Genomic DNA, 21,500 nt, shown 5'->3' with positions numbered 1-21,500 from the left:
ATCAGACAAGTGCTAGGCGGATGAGGGAGGAGGCGAGCGGAAACGAGAGAGGGTGGATATCCTCGGGGGGGGGGATGAATTAGTAGTTGAACACCATTTTCCTTTCTTTCTTTTTTTTCTTCTGCACAAACAAAAACGAAGCATACCCCTACCATGGTCTGCATATCTTGAAGAACAGAGAAGATGTTCGAATATGCGATTTCACTCGTTCGGAAAGAAATGACGGAACGCGCGTCTTCGACTGTATTGTTTCCAAAGTTTCGACGTGCGGACGTATGGCGACTCCGACAATAGCCGTGTCGGAACCAGCTCGTAGTCCGCACGAGCCGTTGCCTGAACTGCCTGGCGAGCTCTTGCTCGCGCTACTGCACCCTCGAGAACCGGATTCGCGTCGAGGCGAACGAGACGCTCTCGACACGTTTGTCCTGAGTGGGGCAGCACAGGAGGGTGTACAGCTTGAGGACATCTTGAATGAACTCTTGCCCGATGGTGAGTGTCCACGCGCCCTCTACTGGTCGATTCAAACGAGTCGGGAGAGGAAAACTGATCGGCGAAACGAGGTGGGGTTACCGAATCGACAGAGACGGCACTCGGACATGCTTCACTCGTGGCGCTCCTGCTACGGACCAAGATCCACACGATCCGGGACGAGATTGAAGCGTTGACCGACATGCTCGAACGCGAGCAGGATCCGATCAACATGAGCGAGATTCAAGAACTGATTGGAGTGAGCACTGGTTCCCAAGAGATATCCTTGACATCTACGACTGACTTGTTACGAATCACATTGCAGGAGCTACTGTCACAAGTGACGGCCATTCGAGATGCCGCGACCGAGAGCGAGGTCGTCGTGCGTGATATTACTCGCGATATTCAGTCGCTCGATTTGGCCAAACGCAACCTCGTTGCAAGCATGAACGCCCTCAAACGCTTCCAGATGCTCGGTCCGTAAACCCCTGTCTCAGGTACTTCGTCCTTTTGCAGTGTCTGACTATGCATTTTTAGTCAACGCGTTTGATCAGTTGACCAAACTCGCCAAATCGCGGCAATATCGTGAAACGGCACAAGCGCTCGGCGCTGTCAAACAGCTCTCGCAGTACTTCAAAACGTTCTCAAGCGTCGAGCGAATAGCGGCAGTCAGTCGCGGAGTGTATGAAGTGCAAAACGTGCTCAAGGCGCAGGTTATGCGCGACTTTGAGGATGCGTTCGTTGTCAACTCGTCCTCTGTCCCTCAAGTTGGATCGCGATACTGATACAAAACTTTGATGCCTGACAGATTCTCGAGTGAGGCGGCTCGAGCGTCGATGACTGCTCAACTGACCGAAGCATGTCTTGTAGTCGATGCTCTCGAGGACGAAGCCAGGTCAGTTGGTTTCGTCAGCTCGCGTCAGTCCTCCGGAAAAGTTTCTAACGATTCTCTCACGCTAGAGAGGGTCTCTTGCGATGGTACTCGCTGCTCCTCTTGCGGGACTATCGACGCATATTCGGTTCGACTTCGGAAGCCGGTCAACTCGACAACATCTCGCGCAGATTTGCGTGGTTCAGGCGGATACTCAAGTCTCACGAGGACGAAAATGGCAACCTCTTTCCCACTAGTTGGAATGTGGGAGCGGTTCTGGCCGGCTCGTTCAGCGAAGTGACCAAGTAAGAGACGAAAGCGTCTGGTCTCGGACTATCTGAATCGCAAGATCTGACGCGGTTCTACACAGAAACGACCTCAAGAGTGTCTTGTCTAAAGCCTCATCGACACTCGATGTCAACCTTTTGCTCGAATCGATTGCTCAGACTACAGAGTTTGAGCGCGAGATGGCGCGCAAGTATGCAATGCCGGTACGTCAATCTTATCTTCCATTCCCTTGACCCCAACTTATACGCATCTGCAGTTTGAGAGTGTGCTCGCCCTCTCGGCGATCAAGTATGGAGGGAAGGACGCCACTTTGCCTATCGCGAGCGTCTTTGAGCCCTACCTTGGAATCTTTGTCGCTGCGCAGGACAAGTCAGTTTCGTCCCATCGTGCGAATTGTCAATACGTTGTTGACAACGTCCTGGAAACAGAATGCTTTCCGAGATGGTCCAGTCGTTCACGTCGTCCCGGATATCGAGCTCTCCATCCGACAATCCCTCAGCAGTCCTGCCCTCTTCCACCGAGTTGTTCTACTTTTATCGAGAAGCGCTCGAGCGCTGTGCAAAGCTCTCCGTCGGCCAACCGTTGCTCGAGTTGTGCAAGGTGTATCGCAAGTGGCTCAAGACGTACGCTGAGGACGTGCTCAATGCGGCGCTCATCAAGTTTGATCGACGATCAGGAGAAGGACGGCCGAATTTGCAAGAGCTGCAGACTGCCTGTCTCGTGCTCAATACTGGAGAGTATTGCCTCGAGACGGCCGCTCAAGTATGTCACCTCTTCTCATCCTCCTCGGAAAGGGTCGATCGACTAACACCAAAGCGTCTCTTCAGCTCGAGGAACGGTTACAAGAAAAGATCGAACCGGAACTCAAAGATCGAGTGTCGCTCGAAGCCGAGAAGGAACTGTTTACTGGATCAATCTCGGCGGCACTGCTCGCGATCCTACGAGAACTCGAACTTACGGTCGAACCGTCGTTCAACTCGATGGCCCGCAGTCCTTGGAAGGAATCCGAATTTGTCAGCAGCGAGAGCGAATATGTCGGAGAACTCACAAGGGCGTGTGTCACAGTCGTCGGGATCGTGAGAGAGGGCGTCGAGCAGAAGAAGTATGTGCGAAGTACTTGCGACAAGATTGTCGGGTGAGTCTGTCCTTCTTCAATGATCTGTTCGGATTGTGTGTGCATCTGCTGACTCTCTTGTACTTTCAGTCTCGTCCTTGCGAAATTTCTGCAAACCATTGTTCGATGTCGACCGATTGCTCAAATCGGGGCTGAGCAGGTGAGTCTCGTATAACCTTCAGTACTGGCCTGCTTCTTATGACACCGCGTTGTACACAGCTGCTCTTGGACTTGCAAGGCCTGAAACACTGTCTGATGCACCTCGTGTTGGCCCCGGGGGATACGGCGCCGATCCCGACTTCGTATGTGAATGGCGCTCGATCGTGCTCGTACCTGCGCTGACTCGGCGTGTCGCTTGCGCAAACAGTTATTCTCGCTACGTCTCGCGGTCAATCCAACGCGTCGATACTCTGCTCAAAGTCATCATGGCTCCCGAAGAGCCCGCCGAAGGGTTCATTCGACACTACCTCCTGCTCATCCCGTGTCAATCTTTCTCGGACTTTCAAAAAATTCTTGATCTCAAAGTGAGTTTCTCCAGCCTTGTTCATAACTCTAGAGCCCGAAAAATTCATCACCGGGGGTTTCTTTTTCTTTTCCATCCAGGGCGTTCGACGGGTCGATCAGAACAAGTTGCTCGATCTGTTCCTCGCGAGAACGTCGACAGCTTCCGGACTATCCGACAGCTCGTTCCTGACACAACTCGACATGGATCCTTCATCACAAGCGCTCACGTCTCCTTCGGCATCAGGAATCAGCACTCCCCTCGCGCCAAACAACTTGTCGATCTTTAGTGGGTTCACCTCGGCCGCGATCCCGATCTTGCCAACCGGTTCACTCAGTCGAGACCCGAGTCGAACAGGAACACCTGCTGGACAACCTGGACCGAATCGAGATGGAGACAAAGGGTTCTCGCGGTTCGGAGCGTTCTCTTCGAGATTGTTCCGCAAAGATACCTCATCTTGAAGGAACAGCTTCTGCCTCCCATGGTCTCGTCTTTTGCAAAATCTGTTCTGGAAAGACCATTCTGTTGTGTACTTTAGCTGTCAGGAGGAAGCAATATCGAAAACCCTTTCTCGAGCATGGGTGAATTATGAGTGATTCTTCTCACAGATCCGCCTCGGGACGACTCTGGTTCGAACGGCGTTGAGGAGTAGATGGCGAGAACCAGAGTAAGGAGACGTTGAAGAACAAGCGATTCACTTTTCCAGAGACGTAGGACTACGCGAGCAGGAGATGCGAGCAAAGCGTTTGATTGCGATTGCGCGATGAAGTCAAATAGATGTAGACGACAAGAGGATGAGGATATGACAGAAGGAAACCGAAAGAGCCGAATCAATAAATAAAGAAAAGAAGTGGGGGTACTGCTATCGAGAGAAAAGGGAACCAAGGAAGAAAGAACCATCCTCCTTTTTTACCAAGAGAAGAGAAGCCAAAAGGGGAAAGGAGAAGAAAGATGAACCGGATGAGAGGGAAAACCAGACCGAGTCGAGAATCATGGGAGCCGAGAAGAGAGAGCATAAACAGGTGCGGAAAAGGGAAGGGGGTCTTGCTGTGCGAAGTTGCGATTGCGAGAAAGTGCGAAAGTTAAGCGATGAGCTTAGTTCTTGCCGAGGAGTCCACGGAGGAGACCCTTGAGGATCGGGGTGGTCTGAGCGTTGACTTGAACGCCGAGGAGGTGACCGAGTTGAGCGACAACGCCAGCGTCAATGCCAGTATCCTTGTTCGCGATGAGGCCGGTACCGACAACAGAGTTACCACCAGCGACGTAGGAACCGAGCGCGACTCCGTCACCGTTGATGGCGGCTTCCGTGTCGGTGTAGATGGGTCCGACGGCAGCTTGAGCTCCGGCAGCAACTCCATTGCCGTTCACGACAGCTCCAGCAGCTGCACCGACCGAAGAACCCACAGTGGCGGCGGCACCCGCGGCGACACCGGACTGGTCGACCGTGGCGGCGACATCAGTGTCGACGAGCGAGCGCTTGTGGATGAGCTGTCAAGAGGTAGAACCTTGGTCAGCTCGGGCACCGGAAGTGTGAGGCGGACAGGGCCGAATAGACAACTTACTCCGCGGAGGAGACCCTTCAAGATGGGAGTGGTCTGAGCGTTGACCTGAACGCCGAGGAGGTTGCCGAGCTTAGCGACGACGCCAGCGTCAATGCCGGTATCCTTGTTGGCGATGAGACCGGTGCCGACCACCGAGTTGCCGTCAGCAACGTAGGAACCGAGTCCAACTCCGTTTCCGTTGACGGCGGCCTGCGTGTCGGTGTAGATCGAGCCGACGGCGGCTTGGGCACCAGCAGCAACTCCATTGCCGTTCACGACAGCTCCAGCAGCTGCACCGACCGAAGAACCCACAGTGGCGGCGGCACCCGCGGCGACACCGGACTGGTCGACCGTGGCGGCGACAGCAGAGTCAACGACCGAGCGTTTCGAGACCTTGACGTCGATGTGGGCGAGGGAGCGGAGGATCTCCGAGAGACCGAGACGGATGTCGGTGTTGGACGAGAGGAGGTGGGCGATCTCGAGGTCGGAGAGGAGGGTGATGTCGTCACGCTTGTGGTGAACAGTCAAGAGGCTGCGGAGCAGGCGGCCGAGTCCAATGTCGGTCTGCAAGATCGCAAGCAAAGATGTTAGCAATCGGCCCGTCATGAACGAGTCTCTGAGAGTATAGCTCACGTTGATGTTCAGGCCGAGAAGGCGACCGAGCTTGGCGTCAACATCTGTAAATCGTGTGGCTTCGTGAGATAGAGCCTCTTGACAATGGGATGAAAGGACTAAGCGCACCAGCAGCGATGTCGCCACCTTGCGAGACAACGGCACCAGCGTTGACGTGGGAGTTCTTGCCAATGGTCGAGGCGACACCGGCGTTGATGAGGTCATCGCGCTTGACAAGCTGAGGTAAGTCACAAGAGAAGAGTCAGCGTCAGATGGAACCCCTGCGGCATAACGAGAACTCGTTGCAGCTCACCTCCTCAATCGAGAGGGTAGTGTCGCGCTTCGAGAGGAGACCGCCAAGGAGACCCTTGAGAAGTTTACCGAGACCGAGCGAGACCTGTGATGATAGAAGACGAGGGATCAGGATATGGTGCAGGGCGAACGTGCGATAACGAGAGTCGTGCAACTCACGCGAGTGTCAAGGCCGAGAAGGTGGCCGAGCTTGGCATCGACATCGGCAGTGATGTCGCCATTGCCAGCAACAACGGCACCGACGTTAGCCCCCGAGTTCTTGCCAAGGGTCGCTCCGATGTCGGTGTTGACGATGTCGGCACGCTTGGTGAAGTCGATCGAGCGACGCGACTAGAGGAAACAGACATCGTGAGCATGGGCCGCGTCTCGGCATGACCGCGAATGCAGCTGGAAAGGGAGACTAACCTCTTGGAGGGGAGCGGCCGAAGCGAGGGCGGCGAGGGTGATGGCGAGGGCGGTCTTGACAAGCATATTGAAAGAAAGCGAGAGTGGAAGGAAGAGAATGTAAAGTAGAAGTGAGTGTCGAGGGAAGAGTGCGAGAGAAGCCGAGGTCCGGGGAGAGATCCGAGGGAAGGAGAAGTGGAAGAGTGGTGTGAGAGAGAAGGAGAGGAAGTGATGAGATGAAGAGAGAAGAGAGAAAGGAAGAACGTCGAGCGGGTTTTGTTCTGTCCCCAGGAAAGGAGGGCAGGGGTGGATGGCGACAGTCCCGAGCGACGGTCAGGGCGACCGGTCATCGCGATGCCATGGAAGCGTGTCTGTATGTATGTGAGGGGGAAGGTTGAAGCGTTACCCGATCCATGCCAGGGCCCCATTTCCGCTGAGAGAGGAAGGTTGGGGCGACTTAGACTCCCGAAGAGCCCATGCACCGCGACCAAGGCGCGATGGGCATGCCACTGTCGAAGGTCCATTGGCAGGATCGACCAGGATCGTCGCGTGCGGACAAGCTTTGCGGTTAATCGCAGGACGCAGGAATTTTTATCGTCCAAGGAATGTGCGGAGTCAGCCCGGGGTAGCTTGAACTTTGCGCTCATTACAAGCTTGATGGAACAAAATGAAAAGACGCAACAGAACTTTCAACTAGCACGAAGGCCGAGTTTACAGCTGTACCGCGGGAGTGTCACAGAGTCCGATCGCGCTCGCTGCTCGCTCGTCCCTCGACAAGCTCAAAGATACACTGTAGTCAACTACATAGGTCGTCGAGGACTTGTCAATCCACCATGACTTCTGAAGTCAGCGCGACCACTCGATCCTGGCGGTTGAAACTCTTCCTCCTGTAGCCTGCGCGGGTCACCTCCTCGACGCTTGCGAAGGATCCCTGTGATCGAACACAAATAAGCCACAGAACGAGCTCTTACTACATCGAGGTAACATCCTTGGGCAGAGCTTTTCCGTTTCCGAGGCAGAATCGAGGACACGTTGCAGTATTTAGACCTCAAGAACCTGCTAGAGTAACGAGGCGCGTGCGCCTCTATACTCCCTTCGGAACGACCGGTAGATCGGAAACTCTCTGCCCCGGATTCCGAAGAGACAAAAAAGTCAACAATGAACAATTCCTGCAACTTTGCGAGGGCTAATTGAATTATGTTTCCTTGGGACTCGTGTGTGGATCGTATGGAGAGCTCAGAGAGGGTATTGCACCGCACGCGCACCGGCCGGTGACGGGAGCGGGCAAATGGCTTGCATAGACGGCGCGCGATGATTTGTTCGAGGCAGGAGACCGAAGCGCAGAGCATGCATACTACCGACTTCAACATTGCTGTACTGTGTGTGTTTTCGCTGTCGCCAAGCGAGAAAGGTCAATTGAGAACCTTAAGTGTTGTCCCCGCGCGCAAAATGGAATTTAGCGTCGTCTCGAAAACTCTGATTCCGGCCTTCTTCGTTCGCTTCCTCGTGCGCACTGTCCTCGACATCGGTCATGATATCTGAGGGACTGGCTCGCACATTGCTGCATACTGTCAATGCACAATGTGCGGCCTCATCCTCGCAAGCCAGGTTTTTATTCCTTCCAGAGGAGGGACATCACACAGCACGCGAGGCTCAAGCATCGCAGGGTTCTGCAAACTCTGAAGTCTTTTTTAGCGCTAAGCCGCTCTTTCTCGTCCGCTCGTCCGCCTGTCGATTTGCGGCTACATGAAACCCTTTCGCGCCGAACTGTGATCGAGATGGAAACAGGGAAACCCCGGTCGATGTCTAACGTCGAGAAGCTTCGATGAGGCGCGGGGGGGGGAAAACGAGGAGAACTTGGATCAAGGCAAGCCGATTGTCCCAACAATGAGAAGACAAGCGAGAGCAGCGCTTGAGGATCGAGGTATGATCTCTCGAAAGAGTGAGGTCCTCTTGCGAATTCAGAAAGAGGAGGGAAGGGCCTGATCATCGTAAAAGTACGATTTCACCTTGCTAAGGGCTACCCTTTCAGCTCTTGAATAATCTGACACATCTTCTCGAGCTCTTCCGTCTCTGCATCCTCTCCACCACCGCCTGGTGTTGTCGTCGACGTTGACGAGGCCTTGACCCAGATCCGACCGTTCATCCCGACTGCAACCTCGAACGGGAACTTGCTTCCAAGTTTCGACAGTAACGGATTCTTTGGACTGAGGAGACTGTGAGAGATCACGTCAGCAGTCAAGACTTTTCGCATCTTGATTGAAACGTTCCTGAGAACCGACTTACGCTCGACACCGATTCAGCTCGACGTTCCGAATCAAGTAACCATCGAGCAGCTCTCCGAATCCAGCAGATTTCTGTGTCGTTTGATCAACGCACGACAATTCCGGTTCCGCGAAGGGCGGGGTCGGCAACAAGTATCCATACACGAGCGTTCCGATCTGTCGTTCGTTCAGGACGGAACACGTCAGTAATGCGCAATTTATGAGAGCCGCAAGTCGAATTCGGTGCTGTACCTTGAGGTTGGGTTTGTTGCGTTTGGTAGCGCCTTCGAATGCGAGCCCGTCGAGCGAAGCCGGTTGCGCTGAGCCAATGTCGACCCGATATCCTTCTGCATGTCTCGCGGTGATAATCCCCAACACGGGCTCCGGAGGCGAAGGAGTATACTGAGGGATGGGTCTGTCAATGGATGTATGGGAGAGTGGGAGGAGAGAGACGGAGACTGACCCGACGGAGAGTCGATTCGAGCCAGAACCGATGGGAATCTTTCGTCGGCATGGATCCGAGCAATCCTGCCCGTGTTGCCCTCACAGTGGCGGGTGGGGCATCAGCGCTTGACGCGGTAGGCGCAGCAGATGCGGAAGAGCGAGAAGCAGTCGAGGCGAGGCCCGGTCCGAGGTGCAGGTTTGCAGTCGAAGTCGACACGGTGGGCAGCAGATCTCCCGGCAGTAGCACTTGCATCGTTTGCGTAGGTCTGACTTAGTCGCTGTGTGGTGGTAGCGCGATCAACTAGTTGATGAAAATCATCTCGCGCGAGTCGTCCCTCTCGACGTCACCTTCTCGCACGGGCACGACACGACATACAGGGAACGCGCTCGGGCGAGGTCGCCATGACGGTCACGAAGCGCAAGCAGAAACCGCGCGAGACGCCTGGGAATGACCCCGCGCCAAACCAATCGCTCGCGCCGACGCTCGAATCGGGTATCAAAGCCTCGTGTGACTCGTGCTCGGCCGACATTACCCATTCAGTCCATGTGCGCTGCGCCGAGAAAAACGCGACCGTGGATCGCTTGACCTGCCCCGACTTTGACTTGTGTGTTGATGTCAGTCGCGCTTGCCCTCTCGCTCTCGCTCCACGCGCGTCAAACTCACTCGATGTGTTCTGCAGTGCTTCCTGCATGGCAAGTCACTCGGACCGCATCGACCGACGCACGCGTACCGCATCATCTCGTCGCACTCGTTCCCCATCTTCACCCAGCTGTGGGGAGCGGACGAGGAATTGCTCATGATCGAGGGCGCAGAGATGTATGGCCTTGGCAACTGGGCAGACATCTCGGAACACGTCGGCGGCCGAACGAAGGAAGAATGCAAGGAGCACTACGAACAGATCTACCTCAACAGTCCCGACTGGCCGCTACCGGTGCGCATGTTCTTCTTACCTCGGAACTATGCGCCTCCTTTTTTCCTGATCAAGTTCACTCTCTGAATTGCAGATCGTCGAGACCAACTTCAGTCCAACCGATATCGACACATTTGCATCGCTCAAAAAGACCCGACTCGAAATTCTCCAGTCCCGCCCGCTGCCGCTCCCGCCTCCCAAACCTCTCGCATCTGCACCAACTTGTCACGAGATTGGGGGCTTCATGCCCGGACGTCTCGAGTTTGAACACGAGTTTGAGAACGAGGCAGAGGTCCTAATCAAAGACCTCGAGTTCGGCAAAGTGTATCACTTTGGCGGACAGGATCAACCTGCCGCTCCTCCACCTCCGCCGGAACAGCAAGCTTCGATCACACTCAAGGAAGGGGACAGTGGGGACTTGGAGGAGGATAACGATGACGAGGCGAAACCGGCTCAGAGTCAGCAAGAAGGTGCACTCGGAGGCGAGGTTGACGGAGAAAAGGAAGGTGACGAACCCGAGAATGAACTCGAGCTCAAGATGAGCGTGCTCGAAATGTTCAACGAAAAGTACGACAAGCGCATGGCTGCGAAAGATCTTATTTTCGATCGAGGCTTGATCAACTACAAAACAGTCGGTCCCCTCCCTTGCCCTCTTACAATCTGCGCACATGTTGCAGAAACTGACAAATCCCCTCTCTTCCACCTTTCTAGATCTCTGCTGCAGAGCGGAAACGGAACAAGGACGAGCGGGATTTGATCACTCGGACAAAAGTCTTTGCTCGAATTCAAACCGCACGAGATCACGAAGAGTTTGTCGAGGGTCTGCTCTGTACGCCCCGTTTCATACCCGGACTCGAACACGCTGTACTCATCACTCACTGACACGAATTGCTGTACAGACGAGATTACGTTGAGAAAGCGGATCGCCGAGCTGCAGGATTATCGAAGAAACGGAGTCACGACTCTCGCCGGTGCAGCACAATACGACAACCTCAAATTGTCTCGACAGTCTGCGAAAGCAGCATCGTACCGAGATTCGGTGTCGCTCTCGTTCGATCGAGGTGCGAGAGGAGGTTCGATGGGCGGGGCGGGAGGAGGAGGGTTGTCCGCTTCGACCGGATCGAACGTCACGTTCACTTCGTCATCGGCCAAGAAGCATCAACAACAAGGACCTCTCACACTCGCGACGAGTGCTTCGTTGCACCTCTTGACTCCTCTCGAACGGGAATTGTGTTCGACATTGAGGATGTTGCCGAAACCGTACCTGTTCCTCAAATCGACGCTGCTGCGCGAATACGTGAGACTCAAGGGAAGGATGAACGCTCACGAAGCGAGGAACGCAGTTAAACGTGAGGACGAGATTCAGTACCACCAACAAAACGGGAACGCAGACGGTACCGGCATGGGAGAGTGGGGGGAGAAGATTGAAAGAGTGTGGGAGTTCCTTCAAGTCAGTGGAGGGTTGATCGAACCGGAACGAACGCAAGATGTGGTGAACGCTGTTACGAACGGAACGAGTCGAGACGAGGTCGTCAAGATGGAGATCGAGTCATGATCGTACCGAAGACCTTAAAAAAGTAAATACTGAAGCTAGAAAACCTCTGATTCTCCCCTCCCGCTTTCTTTCATATCCCAAATGTTGTAGGAAGTACTATGTGGTTGCTGTTGTAGTCTCTTGTCGCTCGTTATCGGCATGCCTTCATTGTCGCGCAATTACAGGATCGTATCTTGCGGCCGCAGGACGCTTCGGATCTGGCGGCGAGTTACGATTGAAAAGCCGAGTTTTTATACGCGCGAGTGCGGGCGCGAGCGCGATTGCGAGCCGCGAGAAAGGCGTACAGATGATCGCGAGTTGCCGATTCCCCTCCGGCGGGAGCGAGCTTTCTCTCACCCACTCACTCGCCACGTCGCTGCTCGTCGCTGACAGCAACCGAATGTTCATTTCTCAGGCGTTCTCCGCTACGGACGCCCCTGACCGCTCCGCGAGACTCGCTCAACGCTCACTTCTCCCAAGCCTCCGCCCCGCACATACCCCCCATCTGATTCACACTCTCTACTCTCCACCATATGCCACCACCAGTGACATGTCAGTCCGTTCGTGACTCGGCTTTGTACCCTGGTCGAGCTGGATTCGGGAATCGAGGCGGTGCAAAATTCGAGAAATATCTGGTGAAGAACAAACAGCTCGTCGAGCGGGCGGTCATGGAGGCGATGGCACCGGACGAGACCGCTCTCCCCCAATGCCTTGAACATCATTTCCTGAGCGGCCTTGTCGCTAGCTCCACCGCCTTCCATCGCGTCCTCGATCTCCCGCTCGACGAGCTGTTTGTTCTTTATTCGATATGCTCGGATTTCGTGCCTTGTCGGATCTTGGATCCCAAACTCGAGAAAGGGGCTGTAAGCTGCGTCACCAACAGAGCTGCAGGTCACTGGTCTGGTCATGTGGTGGAGAGTGGCGATTGTCGATCAGATGGGGGGTGGTGTACGCGGAGAAGGATTGGAAACCTGAATTAGGAGCAAGTGCCAAAAGACGAATTACAAAGCGAGCCCAAACTTCGTACAGACGAAAGAGACGAAAATATTTGACCAAGAAACCAAAAGGAACTGAAGAATAAGTTCGAAAGATGAAACTCCTGCCTACGATAACAGCTCGTGCAACATACCAACCTAAACCCGTTCGTAAAAAGTGACATAAAAGACCCAAGGCATCGATCGGGCGCCAGGCTTCGTCCGGCTGTCAGCTCTAGTCGCGGGGGTTCGGCTTCTTTGGGTTTTTGGGTCGTTGACCTTTTGGGTTGGAGATTTTGACAGGACCACTGTGTCGTCCAGGTCTAGGATGAGGAACTGGCAGAATGAGTTCAAACCCGAATGAGCCCAGCGAAAGGGAAGGAGAGGGATGAGCATTGAAAGGTATGTGTGAGCTAATGATTACAAAACAGGGTATGTGTATGATCGAACGTTCTTACCAAAGATTCCTCCTTCTCCGGAATTGCCACGATCTTGCAAGTCGGCGCGTCGGTCCAATGCGTTGTTTGGAAGTTCGGGCAATGGTCTCGCGACGACTAGAGCTTGGGAGAAAAGGGCAACGAGGAATCCGAAAACGATTGAGAACGAGCTTAGGGAGCGCATGTTGTACTGGGAGGGTTCAACGGATCGACGGTTTTGGTTTGAGATGTATTTGCGCAAATCAAGGTGTGAGAAGAAAAAGGAGAGTAGACAGTCTTTTGCAAGACGGCATTCGCGTTCATTTCAGTACAGATGTATGCTCCGAGTTTGCTCCTACATTGCAAGAATACTCTCGATCTCGGAGGTGGTGGCCCAAATCGAGAAGAAAGGGTTCTCATCTCGAATCCCCCCGTCGGAGAGCCATGACTTTTGCGACCGGAACCCGTTACGACACCAACGGCAGGTTTCGTTTGCCTTTTCAGGTTGTAACTGTAGCAAAAAGATGTCCGTAACAGAGACATGGGGTCTCGGAGGCAAATACAGGAAAGGTTTCGAGCCGAGCTTTGACCTCGACCAGCCATCTTTTTTCTCGAAACGACGATAATTCAGGTTCGCGCGCCCGAAAACAGCGTTCACCGGAATTCCTTTGGGTAAATTCGTACGGTCAATGAGGGTCGGAGATCGATCCTCGGGTGCGAGTAGAGCTCTCGAGACAGTACCGAAACTCTGCAATTGCTTCTCTCGGGTATCTCGAGGGAGGTAGGAAGAAATATCGGTCTCTTTGCAACAGCGTCCCCCTCCTCGTCTGTTAGCTCACGAGTCGAATACCGCCCTGATCGCTACTCCCTCCGAAAGCATGGTGATCGGCGAACGGATCTTGGTGATCATGGCCTCCGGATAGAAACCGGATTTCCTCACCTTCTTCGATCCTTCGATGTTCGTCCCGTTGGTCTCGTTCGAACTGCTCCATCGCCTCTTTCGTCACTCGTTCCCACTCTCTCCACTGTTCGTCCGTCGCCGCTGGAACTTCGAGCCTCTCGAACGGAGATCCGGGAGCGTGAGCCTCGTGAGCCTGGGATTCGGGAGATTCGACGTGCAATGCGAGAGGTGACAACGGTTTGAGCATATCGGATGTAGGCAATGTATAATGTCCGTACTGGTCCTGTGCTGGCAGATGCGGGTACGGGTCCCCTTGCGGAGAAGCCGGGTATGTCGAAGTAGGCGAAGATGTGGGTAACGGGTTCGGAGACGGGTGTGCAGTCGATAGTTGGTGATTACCTTCGACATACTCAGGTCGATTCGCTTCGTCGTGGTTTGAGGGGAATGTTGCCATCACTCCTGGGAATGGAGGCGGCGAGTTTGGATCAAACGTGCGAGTCGCAGATCCCGCTTTCAATGTTGGGGTTGGTGTTGGTGCATTCGAGTCCGGAGAAGAGTTGTTCGTGTCGATGCCCGCACGAGTCCCCCATCCAACCTAGAGAGAACGAGTCAGTTCTCTTCCGATCGAGCATCTTGCTTGAGGGTGGAATCCATCACCTCACCTCGTGCAAAGTAAAGAGAGCATACAGCTTCATGACGCTGAAGTAGTACCCGAACGCGACCCACACGGGAACGTACATGATGTCGAGAGGTCGATTCCACAGGTGTGGCGCGAGTTTCGCCGTGCGTGTCGCGGTGAGCCACAAACACCACGATAGGAGGATGTTCCACACTGGAAGGACATAGACTCCTTCGATAGACTCGTTTGAAGCCGACCGAGCGCAGAGAAAGATGACGAGTGCAGGTCCTGCTAGCAGAGTGAAAGGATTCAGGAACTTGTCGATCATTGAATATGCAACTGTGAGCGTGAATTCACACCTAGTCAGCTCAGAAGATGATTCATAGCGATACATGCGAGACAGGCTTGCCGTAGGGATGAGCAGTCCAGATGTGCCGCTCGATGAACACGCTTCTCAAATCGCTTCTCCACGTGTTCCTCGTCCACCTCAGGACCTAAGCACCCTCAGATATTGAGCATGGGTATGAACAACAATCGAGATGAAATGGGCTGACTCACCTGCTTGAGAAAGGTCCAGTCGTCCTTCATCGTACTCCTCAGCTCGGCGCCTTTGCATACCTGGACCCAAGTCTTCCATCCATGACTGACGCACCATCTCGTCAGGAATTTGTCATCTCCCGCTACAAAGGACGAAAAATCCATGGGGTCAGTGATCGGTAAAGTGGCTAGAGAGAAGATGAACAAACACTTGCAATTGAGATGGTATTTGCCCCGCCAGAAATCGTTTGTAAATTGGTGCATAAATTGAGGGTCCTTCAGGATGATACTCCTGTACGCAGCGGTTCTGCCACTGAGACAGGGTACGCCTCCATCGAGGTAGCTGCTCGCGGCAATCTCGACGTTTCGGATCGAGAGGCGAAACGCGGCGAGGGTCTCCCACACGGTGAGCTTGCCTGACATTCGCAACGGCGCGACGACTTGAGAAGTGCCGACTCCGCCAATGGACAAGTCTTCAAAGCAGGCGAGGACGTAGGGGAGGAGGCGAGCAGGCCAGATCGCATCATCGTCGGCAAAGACCTGTTTTTCTTACACGTTCTTAATACGGTCCCGATCGAGCGTGAACCCACGGCCCAGGTACAGTACTTACGATGATGTCGGTTTCGGTGCGCTTGATGCCTTCGACCATTTGTTTGCGCTTGTTGGCCTTGTCAACTCCAAACACTCGGACTCTGCCTTGTCCATCTCGTCCCAACAAGCCTCGTTCAAACAGTTCGGGGTTCTTCTCTGCATCCTCTTGGTTCATCTCTTGCGCGAGTTGTTCGAGTGCGGGCAGGACAGCAAAAGTCGTGATGATGAGGATCTCGTACGGCTGACCGACGAGCCAGGAGCGCATTGCGGTGAGAAAGTGGGCATCGCTGTCGATTGTCGGCACGACGATCTACGCAAACACCTCGAACGACGAAAGGTTTCGGGTCAGTCCTTGAACAAGCGAGAGAGAGAGTCTGTGCGAGAGAAAAGAAAGGGACGCAACGGTGACATCCTCCTGGGCAAAGTAGGTGGGCTTGTTTGGGATCGGGATGGGAGAGTACGACCACGCGGCAAAGAGGCGAATGAAGAACCACAGGTACCGAAACACTCCGATCAACCCGAGCGGGAGGAAGAACGAGAAGTGGCTCGAGGTGAGATACAGCATCGGCCGGAGCGGAGGGTCGCTTGACCCGGATCGTCGTAAGCACCGTCGAGTGTGCAGGGTCACCCAACGGAAAACAAAGGCAGATGCGAGCGAGGTGAGGATTCGGATCTCGACCAGAGTCTCAGCAACGAAAAGAAGGCCGCAGCACACAGAGAAGGTCCCAAGCTATCGCCGTCGGGCGAGAACGCAATCAGAGAACGGCCATACGCAGTCTCGAGCAGATCTGAGCGAAAGCAGCACGAGGCAGACGAGCGAGAGATACCTGCGCTCGCGCTGGCGCGTATCGCGGCTGGCACGTACGGAGACAGCTCATGATCGACGGCGTCGGCCAGCTAAAGAGAGTCCGTAGCAGCGCCGGTTTCCTGGCTCCTGTGCACGAGCGACGGAAGCGTCTCTTGGTCAGCCGAATGTCGCGAAGCCGACGTGCGCAAAAGTTCAAAACGGACAGGGTTGAATTTTAGATTTGTATTCTGCGTACTCACATTTGCACGAATTTGTTTCTTTTTACAGTAAATCGGAAGCCTAAGCCTTGGAATTGTCGAAATTAAAGTGTCGCAACATCTTGCTCGCTGCTCTCCCTCTCAGGCCCGACTGCATCCCTCTCAGTGAGCACCGTCTGCGCCTCGTGTACGTTCTCGCAGCTCACTCTCCCCGATCGCGCAAACGTAGGATTGATCGCTCGAGGTGCGTTTTTTGTCGGCTTGATCTCTCGTGCGAGTGGCCGACTCGACGCTGACATGTTACGGGTTCCACAGGCTAGTGCATGCTCTTACGCCCCTTCGCGCTACACCTCCGTCGTCAGATCGTAGCTCCCTCGCTCCCGCGCGCCCTCGCAACTCGCTCCTTCACCGCTTCTCGCTTCACCATGTCGGACGCTGCCACCCACGCTCCTCCTCCCGCCGCTACCGGCGATGCTCCCAACCTCCAGAAGGACCCCGAGACTGGCGAGATGGTCTCCAAGTCGTCCGTCTCTCTTCCTCTCTTTCTGTCGCGTTCCCTGCCCCTCTCACAACGACTCCTGCTCACACACGCGACCGTTCCCACAGCGAACTCAAGAAGCGTATCAAGCAGCGTGAGGCCGCCAAGAAGAAGGCTGAAAAGGTTGGTCCTGCAACCCCACACTCGCTGCTGAACCCGAATCGAGCTGACCTGACATCTCGCCGCATGCACTCCTCAGGCCGCTGCCGCCCCGCCTCAGCCCACCAAGCAGACGAGCGCTGCCGAAGCCGAGGAGGAGCTTTCGCCCAACGTAAGCCACCTCGCTACTTTGTTCGCCGAGCTCGCGCCAGAACTGACTCCCAACTCGCTTGCACAGCAATACTACGAGATCCGTTCGCGCGCGATCCAGAAGCTTCGTGCCATCCCTGAATCGGAACGCACCCTCACTACTCCCTCCCCGTACCCTCACAAGTTCCACGTCACCATCTCGCTGCCGCATTTCATCGAAAAGTTCGGCAAGGAGTGCTCCGAGGCCGGTTCCAAGAGCTCCGAAACCGTCAGCGTTGCTGGTCGAATCCACTCGATGAGGTCCCAGGGTGCCAAGCTCAGGTTCTACGACCTCTACAGTGAGGGACAGAAGATTCAAATCATGGCCAACGCTTCGTAAGTATCCCTTCTTGGCTCACTCATTGGTTCGGTCTCTCGCATATGACTCACATGTTTGAGTGGCCGCTGTCGTCTTGTGCAGCGAATCCGAGTCGCCTGCCGATTTCGAAGCCCTTCACGCCCTGTTCCGTCGAGGTGACATCGTCGGTGTCACGGGTATCCCGATGCGCACCAAGCGTAACGAACTCTCGATCGCGCCTTCGTCGATGGTCCTCCTCTCGCCGAACTTGCACCAACTCCCGACCGAGCACTACGGGTTCAAGGACCAAGAGCAACGTCACCGCAAGCGATACCTCGATTTGATCATGAACCAAGACAAGCGCGACGTGTTTGTCAAGCGTGCGCGCATCATCAACTACGTGCGCAAGTTCCTCGATGGACTCGGGTTCCTCGAAGTCGAGACTCCCATGATGAACCAGATCGCGGGAGGTGCGACTGCCAAGCCGTTCATCACTCACCACAACGCGCTCAACCTCGACCTGTTCATGCGAGTCGCTCCCGAACTGTACCTCAAGGAACTTGTCGTCGGTGGACTCGACCGCGTGTACGAGATTGGACGCGTGTTCCGTAACGAAGGTATCGACTTGACTCACAACCCTGAATTCTCCATCTGCGAGTTCTACATGGCGTACGCCGACATGTACGACTTGATGGACTTGACCGAATCGATGATCTCGGGTCTCGTCAAGCACCTCACGGGTGGATACAAGATCAAGTACCACCCTGAAGGCAAGGAAGGTCCCGAGATGGAACTCGACTTTACGACCCCGTGGAAGCGATTCAACATGATCGAGGAACTCGAGAAGCAACTCGACGTCAAGTTCCCGTCCGGTGAGAAGCTCGACAGTGACGAGGCCAACGTCTTCCTCCGTGAACTCTGCGTCAAGGTCGGTTTCTTCTTTTTACATTGCCTCTAACCCCTTTCTTGACTGAGGCAAGAGTGCGTGTTTCTTGTGATGGCAACAGCACAACGTCGACTGCAGTGAACCGCGTACCAACGCTCGTCTTCTCGACAAGGTAAAGAGACAGCTCCATTTGATCAGGCTGTTTTTGTATTTTGGCTGACTAACGAGCTCATGTCGTTCACTTTGTTAGCTCGTCGGCGAGTTCATTGAGAACCAGTGCATCTCGCCTTCGTTCATCGTGGGTCACCCGCAAGTCATGTCGCCGCTCGCGAAGCACCATCGATCGATCCCGGGACTGTGCGAACGGTTCGAAGCGTTCATCGCGACTCGAGAAGTGTGCAACGCCTACACCGAGTTGAACGATCCGTTCATCCAAAAGGCCAACTTTGAGGAACAGATGAAGCAGAAGGCTCAGGGAGACGAGGAGGCTCAAGGTTACGATGAAACTTTCGTCAGTATTTGTTCTCTCCCTCCCCTCTTTTGTGGAGGAAAATTCCTCTTCGGAAATGTTGACTCGACTTGTCTTTTGTAGATTGATGCTCTCGAGCACGGTCTTCCTCCTACGGGTGGATGGGGACTCGGTATTGATCGGTACGCACAGATATCCCCTTTTCTTTCCGTTCATTCCGTGATTTTCAGATATCTGATTCCATTTCTCTCGACGTTCTTTCTGTTGCGGAACAATCAATAAAACAGTCTCGTTATGTTCCTCTGCGACCAAGTCAGCTTTCTTCCCCCTCTCTTTTTCGGAAACTGTTCACAGAGCTGACGGATCGTGTTACTGTTGTGTGTTCCTCTACAGACCAACATTAAGGAAGTTTTGCTCTTCCCGGCAAACAAGCCTTTGCCCAACGCTGGTGCGGCTCCTTCGAACCAACCGGGAGCTGAAGACACTACCACCACTGGAGATGTCAAGGCTTAGAAGAAAAATCCCATCTCAAAAAGATAAACGACAGTAGCTAGTAGACTCGTCCTTTCTCTAGGGGGGTCGTCATTTGTGTGTGTATTCGAAACGTCATAACCTCTCTCTTTTCTTTTCCCGTGAGAAAATGCGAGGTTCAGACACGTTTTGGTTCCAAGGAAGGACATGACTCAATACCCCGCGGTCTTGTGTGAGAACACCTAATGGAATCCTCAAGAGCACGAGAGCTCCTTTGATCGGTTGTAAAAAGGAAAAAGGAAAAGGGGAGATAGATTAGCAGTAAAAGATAACGACAATTGAAGACTACTACAGACAAGAGAAGGTGTTTGATAACATACTCGATCTTTGGAGACAGGAACAAGAAAGTAGAGAGAGAGGTAGAGTGAAAGGTAGATACAAATTCGCAAATCGGACTCGGAAGAAGGGTGTCTTGTTCTGTTCAAGGAGAGAGCGCTGTCTTGGGAGATCTGTAGAGTGTTTGGTCCAGCCAGAACAGCTACCTTGTATCGCAAGCGCTCTCCCTGAACTTCCGCCTCCCTCTCGGTTCGTTCCTCCATCCAAGAGGAAAGATTCACAGATCGAGATCGAGTTCGAACGTGGGTTCCTCCTCGTCCTGGAATCTGAACCCTGAATTCGACTCGAACCCTCGAGACAATACTTGATCAGCCTCGTCATGATCGACCAATCCGAACGCTCCGAGTTGTTCTTCCTCAAACTTCAATTCTTGTTGTCGTCGCTTCCGATTTTCCAATTGATCAAACAACGCCCGAGGAGGAGGTTGGATCGATGTTGAGGAGATGGACGAATTCGAAGGTTTGCGAGTGACAGTCGATGATGACAAAGGTGTTTGGGTTCGAACACGAGTTTGTGAGAGGGATGTATGGAGAGGACGTTGAACCGGGGCAACGGAATCGAGAAGTTTCTTGTCGGTTCTAATCGATTTTGAGACGGTCGAAGTACTGAGGGACCCAGGTCGGCCGAGGCTCAAAGTCGACTGTGAGAGCGGCGCTCGACGCGCGAGAGTACCCGCTTGCAAAGTCGTTGAGGGTTTCAGTGCTGGAGGACGTGCTCCGGAACTTGTTTGCGCGCGGTGAAGTGGCTTTCGAACCGAGTTGGGGGCAATAGGTTTCGACTGAACGCGGTTTGAGGGTTTCGAGGCGAGAGGGTTTCGCCGTGCAGGCAACGGGAAGATAGGCTTCTCCGAATCGTCTTCAATATCCGAAGCTACGAAAATTGAAGAGAGCGTGAAGTGTCAGTGTGAGCGCGAATGCGGACAGATAGATGTCCGCAGCAACTCACTCGAATCAAGGTGGAATTCAGCATCGAGTGTGAATTCGACCTGGTTCCTTGCGATTGAATCTCGCGCTTCCCACTCGTGTTGGGACTCGACGCCCGTGAAGGACATGGCTCTCAACAAGGGGCCGTATTCGACTTTTGTGTAATCCGTCACTTGGCATTCGGGTTCGTAAGGTTCCTCTGTGGTATCGAAGCATGAGCCTTACGACAAAACAAAATGTAGCGCAAAGAAAGAGTGAGGTACTGCCTCACCATAGTCGGTCGCACTGGGTCCAGCGTACTCGACGTCGAGGTCGAGCATGTTTCGCAGTCGCACTTGTTCCTGCGCCTCGAGATCAACCTCGACCACCTCTCGCTCGACTTGTGGGGATGGGACCAGTAGAGGTGCACGTTTCGGTCTCAATGCGGTTGCCGGAGTCTGCAGGTCTGCCAGAGGTCGAAGCGAGCGAGGTTTCGGTGCCGGAGTCTTGAATGTCGGGACTTGACTCGTCGAGGTCGCAGGTTTCGATGTGAACAGCAGTGCCGAGTCTTTGCAAAGAACCTCGCGGTGTCAGGGTCATTGGCAAACGTGGTCTGACCATAGCAGAGGGAGGTTAGTTGTTGTTGTTACCTTTGCCATTCAAGTTGCCATCCTTCCTGCCGAGTACTCCCCTCGCAGCCGTGTTGGTCAAGAGAGCACCTTTGCCACCCGTGACGGGTGCAGTTTGTTTGCCGAGAGGGAGAGATCGAGCGGGAGTCTTGTGATGGTGATGAAACGACGTCGACGGTCCAGCGTGATGGTATGGGTTCTCTTGGTTGTGATCGAGACCTCGAGCCCGTTGAAACATTGTTCGACACGAGTCTCAGACCTCGCGAGACGGATCGATGGGAGACAACGCAGAATGCGAAGAAGCCCCACTAACTTTCAGACTTTCATTCTCAAAC

The 21,500-nt window shown here is 54.1% G+C and overlaps 7 protein-coding genes across 7 annotated transcripts; 3 read left to right on the top strand and 4 right to left on the bottom strand.

Moving 5' to 3' along the window:
- Positions 1 to 275: 275 nt before the first annotated feature.
- Positions 276 to 3,704, top strand: VPS53 (Vps53p; the record flags this gene model as incomplete). Its single annotated transcript, XM_076678840.1, has 14 exons — positions 276 to 489; positions 582 to 727; positions 794 to 944; positions 1,006 to 1,204; positions 1,277 to 1,363; positions 1,429 to 1,644; positions 1,710 to 1,830; positions 1,884 to 1,996; positions 2,056 to 2,389; positions 2,455 to 2,762; positions 2,832 to 2,901; positions 2,961 to 3,043; positions 3,109 to 3,265; positions 3,345 to 3,704. 14 exons carry the CDS (start codon positions 276 to 278, stop codon positions 3,702 to 3,704), a joined length of 2,559 nt encoding a protein of 852 aa, XP_076534078.1.
- A 634-nt stretch (positions 3,705 to 4,338) lies between these two features.
- Positions 4,339 to 6,179, bottom strand: JCM15063_001038 (uncharacterized protein; the record flags this gene model as incomplete). Its single annotated transcript, XM_076678839.1, has 7 exons — positions 4,339 to 4,731; positions 4,806 to 5,348; positions 5,418 to 5,461; positions 5,526 to 5,634; positions 5,710 to 5,793; positions 5,868 to 6,038; positions 6,114 to 6,179. 7 exons carry the CDS (start codon positions 6,177 to 6,179, stop codon positions 4,339 to 4,341), a joined length of 1,410 nt encoding a protein of 469 aa, XP_076534077.1.
- Positions 6,180 to 8,112: 1,933 nt separating this feature from the next.
- Positions 8,113 to 9,053, bottom strand: RRP40 (exosome non-catalytic core subunit RRP40; the record flags this gene model as incomplete). Its single annotated transcript, XM_076678838.1, has 4 exons — positions 8,113 to 8,308; positions 8,379 to 8,533; positions 8,609 to 8,758; positions 8,820 to 9,053. 4 exons carry the CDS (start codon positions 9,051 to 9,053, stop codon positions 8,113 to 8,115), a joined length of 735 nt encoding a protein of 244 aa, XP_076534076.1.
- Positions 9,054 to 9,202: 149 nt separating this feature from the next.
- On the top strand, positions 9,203 to 11,266 carry ADA2 (chromatin-binding transcription regulator ADA2; the record flags this gene model as incomplete). The annotated part of the gene is made up of 5 exons (XM_076678837.1): positions 9,203 to 9,415; positions 9,481 to 9,732; positions 9,806 to 10,342; positions 10,423 to 10,540; positions 10,611 to 11,266. 5 exons carry the CDS (start codon positions 9,203 to 9,205, stop codon positions 11,264 to 11,266), a joined length of 1,776 nt encoding a protein of 591 aa, XP_076534075.1.
- A 2,199-nt stretch (positions 11,267 to 13,465) lies between these two features.
- Positions 13,466 to 15,848, bottom strand: JCM15063_001035 (uncharacterized protein; the record flags this gene model as incomplete). Its single annotated transcript, XM_076678836.1, has 7 exons — positions 13,466 to 14,131; positions 14,199 to 14,471; positions 14,548 to 14,649; positions 14,714 to 14,835; positions 14,902 to 15,232; positions 15,303 to 15,593; positions 15,687 to 15,848. The coding sequence occupies 7 exons, from the start codon at positions 15,846 to 15,848 to the stop codon at positions 13,466 to 13,468; spliced, it is 1,947 nt and encodes a 648-aa protein (XP_076534074.1).
- An 865-nt stretch (positions 15,849 to 16,713) lies between these two features.
- KRS1 (lysine--tRNA ligase KRS1) lies at positions 16,714 to 19,280 on the top strand (the record flags this gene model as incomplete). Its single annotated transcript, XM_076678835.1, has 10 exons — positions 16,714 to 16,811; positions 16,895 to 16,949; positions 17,026 to 17,097; positions 17,164 to 17,450; positions 17,536 to 18,340; positions 18,420 to 18,470; positions 18,549 to 18,809; positions 18,891 to 18,949; positions 19,055 to 19,079; positions 19,161 to 19,280. 10 exons carry the CDS (start codon positions 16,714 to 16,716, stop codon positions 19,278 to 19,280), a joined length of 1,833 nt encoding a protein of 610 aa, XP_076534073.1.
- Positions 19,281 to 19,851: 571 nt separating this feature from the next.
- JCM15063_001033 (uncharacterized protein) lies at positions 19,852 to 21,403 on the bottom strand (the record flags this gene model as incomplete). Its single annotated transcript, XM_076678834.1, has 4 exons — positions 19,852 to 20,504; positions 20,580 to 20,756; positions 20,829 to 21,104; positions 21,187 to 21,403. The coding sequence occupies 4 exons, from the start codon at positions 21,401 to 21,403 to the stop codon at positions 19,852 to 19,854; spliced, it is 1,323 nt and encodes a 440-aa protein (XP_076534072.1).
- Between the last annotated feature and the right edge of the window lie 97 nt (positions 21,404 to 21,500).

This window comes from Sporobolomyces koalae, assembly GCF_050403365.1.
Source record: "Sporobolomyces koalae JCM15063 DNA, S_koalae_JCM15063T_v1_ctg17, whole genome shotgun sequence".
Classification (NCBI taxonomy): Eukaryota; Fungi; Basidiomycota; class Microbotryomycetes; order Sporidiobolales; family Sporidiobolaceae; genus Sporobolomyces; species Sporobolomyces koalae.
Note: the sequence above shows the minus strand (reverse complement) of the source record. Positions and strands in the feature narration are given on the sequence as shown.